The sequence below is a fragment of the Rhagoletis pomonella genome, unplaced genomic scaffold (genome assembly GCF_013731165.1).
Source record: "Rhagoletis pomonella isolate Grant_MI unplaced genomic scaffold, Rhpom_1.0 Rhpom_scaffold_00002, whole genome shotgun sequence".
Lineage (NCBI taxonomy): Eukaryota > Metazoa > Arthropoda > Insecta > Diptera > Tephritidae > Rhagoletis > Rhagoletis pomonella.
In genome coordinates, this window is record NW_023458556.1 from 63,858,517 (window position 1) to 63,862,702 (window position 4,186).

Here is a 4,186-nt window from a genome sequence, read left to right on the forward strand (position 1 = left end):
CTTCCCCAACATGGATTTTAGTACCCTATTCACTCTCTCCACCTGTCCATTGGCCTGTGGAGAGGCCACAGCAACCTTCACATGCCCTATATTTCGTCACAATAAGAATGAACTAAACTTGAGAGAAGTGAAACAAGTACCCCTATCACTGATGATTCGTCTCGGCCTGCTATAATAGTTAAAATACTTGTCGAGGGCCGCCGTGACTTCTCGAGTACTAGTTGAGTTGGTTGGAAAGAGCTTGACATATTTAGTGAATGCGTCAACAACAACTAAGATATGCTTACGCTTTGACCTAATTGACGGCAGTGGTCCAAAGTGATCTACGTGGATAGTGTCAAACGGCAAAGGGGTTTTAGGGATAACGTGAAGGGTCCTTTCTTTTGCATGAGGCGGAGTGGCGTACATTATGCACTTCAGGCAATTCCTAACGTACTTTTCTACTTTTGGTCGCATGTTTGGAAACCAGTAATATAGCTTTAGCTTACTAAGGGTCTTCTCCACTGAAAGGTGACCCAGCTTCTCGTGAATTACTTGTATCACGTTGTGCTCCATTTCGTTGGGCACATACAGAGCTATCTTACCGTCATTCTTCTTCTTGTATATCAATCCGTCTACCAAGCTATAGTCGTTATCGTCTTCATTTTCTAATCGGCATCGTAAGGAGTCAATATTTTTATCCCGCTCTTGGGCAACCTGTACTTGGAATTCCACGTCATCCGTGTTTACGATTAGCGCTATCTGCCTCCTACTGAGGGCATCAACATGACCCATTGAAGCCCCTTTTCTATGTTTTATTTTATAATTATAATTTTCGAGCTCAAGAGCCCACCTAGCTATCCGGGGGTTCAGCTGTTTTCTTTCGAGTGTCATCGTCAATGAGTTACAGTCGGTTATTATGGTGAAGCGTATGCCTTCTAAATATGTCCTAAACCTCCTAAGTGCATATATGATGGACAATGCCTCCAGTTCAAAACTATGATATTTCGACTCGGCACTTGAGGCGGTTTTAGAGAAGTATGAGACCGGGTGGAACTTATTATCATCTTGGCGTTGCAGCAATACTGCACCGAAACCTACACTACTAGCGTCACAGTGGAGTTCAGTCTCCTGAAGTGGATTGAATATAGCCAGCACTGGGCTTTTAACTAGGCGGGACTTAAGTTCAGTGAATGCATCAAGGCACTTCTCGTCAAAGTCAAATGGTGCGTTTCTTTTAAGCAAGTTTTGTAATGGTTTTGCGATTTGCGAAAAGGACGGTACAAATCTGCGGAAATATTAGAACATGCCAAGGCAGGATTGTAGTTGTTTTGCATTCGTTGGAATCGGGAAATTTTGAATGCTCTTAATGTGGGAATCATTGGGTAATATACCTGAGTGTGATACCACATATCCTAAATAGTTGATTTCATCATACCCAAACCTGCATTTATCTAAGTTAAGTTCCAAAGCCCTAAAGGTAAGTCGCTCCAATACTAATTTTAGCAGGTCTTTGTGTTCATCAAAATTTTCGGTCGCAATAATGATATCATCCATGTAAATGATGACCTTTCTGCTATCGATCATGTCCCGGAAGATGTTGTTGATGAAACGCTGAAATACAGCGGGAGCGTTCTTCAGCCCGAACGGCATCTTCAAATATTCATATTGACCGTTAGGGGTCACAAAGGAGGTAAGGGGAATTGATTCAGGTGCCATCTGAACCTGGTGAAAACCACTTTTTAAATCTAATACGGAAAAGAAACGTTTATTTTCCAGATATTCTATGCAGTCATCGATTAGCGGCAGAGGGTAATTATCCCTAACAGTCAATTTGTTTAATGCTCGGTAATCTACACACATTCGGACCTTTCCGTTCTTCTTCTTAACCAGCACTATGGCTGACGCATAAGGTGAATCGCTAGGCCTTATTATTCCATCTCTGCAGAGCTCATCAATGATAGTTTGTACTTGGTTTCTCTCAGCGTACGAAAGTCGTCGGGGCGCGCAATGGAAAGGTACGCCAGTCGTCAAGTGTATCTTCATTTCGTATTTAAATGGTTCTGGTGTCACTTCCGGTTTAAGATATGTGTTAACGATAAGTCGTTCCAAGTCATTCCTTTGATTACCAGTCAGTCTAGTGCCTATGTCTATGTCGTTTCCACCGTGGGGAACGTCAATGCAAAATATCTCAGGTACGTCAGCGGCGGCAGGTACGTCAACGACGGCAGGTACGTCGTCAGGCTTATTATGGCAATCATTGGTAACGTCGCGTACCGTTACGTCTTGATCTTTAGCGTATTTTAATTCGTCTAATTTCATGACGGCTGAGTGTGCGTTGGGATCAGTTACAAACTTCTCAGACTTATACAAACTATGGTCGTTAACATTTCTTATTTCGAGCAATTTTTCCTTAGTGGAACTATCTGTTGCGCTAGTCAGACAAATGTTAAACTTATTGAGGAAATCACGTCCCAAAATAACTGGCAAATTTATGCTTTTGTCTTCAATAACATTTAATTCAATTTCGTTTTTTTTGTTCAAGAATTCCATTGTACATTTCATTTTATAAAGTATTTTAATTTTGCTTCCACCGATGCCTTTATAACTGGGGCCTCTATCAACCATATGTTTTTTCCCTAGTTGTTTTGGGACCAGTGATGCCTTTACAAAACTAATCGGACTGCCAGTATCGAAAAGAGAGGTTACCTTATAAGTAATTGGAACCGTAAGTCTCTTAAAAGCTATACTCACAGAGTTAAAAGCGCCAATTGCACCTGGTTGGTCGTCTTCATCCTCGGCGACAGTGGCTACTTCGCGTCTCTTCAGAAGCTTTGCTGGATTTGGACATGAGCGATGGTCGTGGCCCATCTTCCAGCACCTGAAGCAGGAACCATCCGGTCTTGGTGGGAATGGGCAGTTTGGTTTTATATGCCCGTTCCGGGAGCAGTTGAAACACTTCAGCTTCGAATCGTCCGTTTGTTTCGGCGCCGTTGTCTGCCGCTGGTTAGATGGCTGCACCGCCCCGGTCACGAAATATTTGTGTTGGTACCGGTTTATAAGGGTTTTTAATTCCTCTACGCTTCGTGCCGTCATCAGGATGTGGGCATGCGGGGTAGTGTTCCCGATGCCGTCTATTATGAAGTCTATCAGCTCCGTATCGGCGATATTGGCGCGCTTCGCAATGGCCTGCATGGTTAGCGTGTAGCAGTGGAGCGTCTCCTCTTTCCTCTTCCAGCGTCGCTGCGACAGCATTTTGTACACTTCTTGCCTTGTGATTCCCACGTCGAATTCGCTTGATAGCGCTGCTTTTAGCGCCTGGTAATTTAGGGCGGCCGTGGTCGATAAAAATACCTTCGCTGTGCTTGTTAGGGACCGGCGCAGGGCAAGCAAGCGAAAATTGTCGTCAGCCCCTGAGGACTCCATTATTTCCTCAAAATCTCGCAGAAAATGGCGAACGTGATAAGCTACGTCGTCGCCATTAAATTTAGGCAGAGCGTGCTCAATATCGCCGAATTCCAGGCGACCTTGTCGTCTACTATTGGGAGGGCGCTCCAGTTCTTCTATCTGTCTGCGTAGCGTAAGTATTTCCAAGCGCTTTTTAAGGGCCGTCACTTCGGCGTCTAGTTCAGTGAGTACTGACCTGGCTATTTCAGTGGCATTCTCAGATACCAGAGCGGCAGTGTTATTGGCGATAGAGACGGCGGTATCGGCAGAGGAATAGGCAGTATCAGCGGTGGTGGTGGCGGCAGAATCAGCGGAGGCGGCGGCGGCGGTAGTGATGGCAGCGGTGTCGGCGGCGGCGGTAGTGATGGAAGCGGTATTGACAGCGGTAGTGACGGCAGCGTTGGTGGCGGCGGTATAAGCGGTGGTGGCGGCGGTATAAGCGGTGGTGGCGGCGGTATGAACGGTGGTGGCGGCGGTATGAACGGTGGTGGCGGCGGTATAAGCGGTGGTGGCGGCGGTATGAACGGTGGTGGCGGCGGTATAAGCGGCGGTGGCAGCGGTGACGGCAATGTCGGCAATGGTGCCGGCAGTGTTGGTTGAGGCAGTAAATGCGGCATCAGCGGTATCGGCAAAGGTAGTGGTGTTCCTATTATCACCCACCACGTTTAGCAGAAGTTTACGTAGCTGTTGCGTCGTGGCTGAGGGTGGGAACACCACACCAGCTTGTTGTAAGGCCTTGGTTATATCCTCGCGTGGGTTG

General features: G+C 46.3%; 1 protein-coding gene across 1 annotated transcript; it reads left to right on the forward strand.

Moving 5' to 3' along the window:
• The first annotated feature begins 3,087 nt into the window (after positions 1-3,087).
• On the forward strand, positions 3,088-4,026 carry LOC118754212 (acanthoscurrin-2-like). The gene is made up of 3 exons (XM_036489081.1): positions 3,088-3,175; positions 3,502-3,559; positions 3,648-4,026. Exons 1-3 carry the CDS (start codon positions 3,088-3,090, stop codon positions 4,024-4,026), a joined length of 525 nt encoding a protein of 174 aa, XP_036344974.1.
• The last annotated feature ends 160 nt before the right edge of the window (positions 4,027-4,186 follow it).

Excerpts from the sequence above, each read along its gene's own strand:
- LOC118754212 (XM_036489081.1), top strand. The coding sequence starts at position 3,088 with ATGCGGGGTAGTGTTCCCGATGCCGTCTATTATGAAGTCTATCAGCTC. Across the intron at positions 3,176-3,501 it reads GCTTCGCAATGGCCTGCATG|GCGACCTTGTCGTCTACTAT; the intron begins GTTAGCGTGTAG and ends GCCGAATTCCAG. Across the intron at positions 3,560-3,647 it reads CTTCTATCTGTCTGCGTAGC|ATACCAGAGCGGCAGTGTTA; the intron begins GTAAGTATTTCC and ends TGGCATTCTCAG.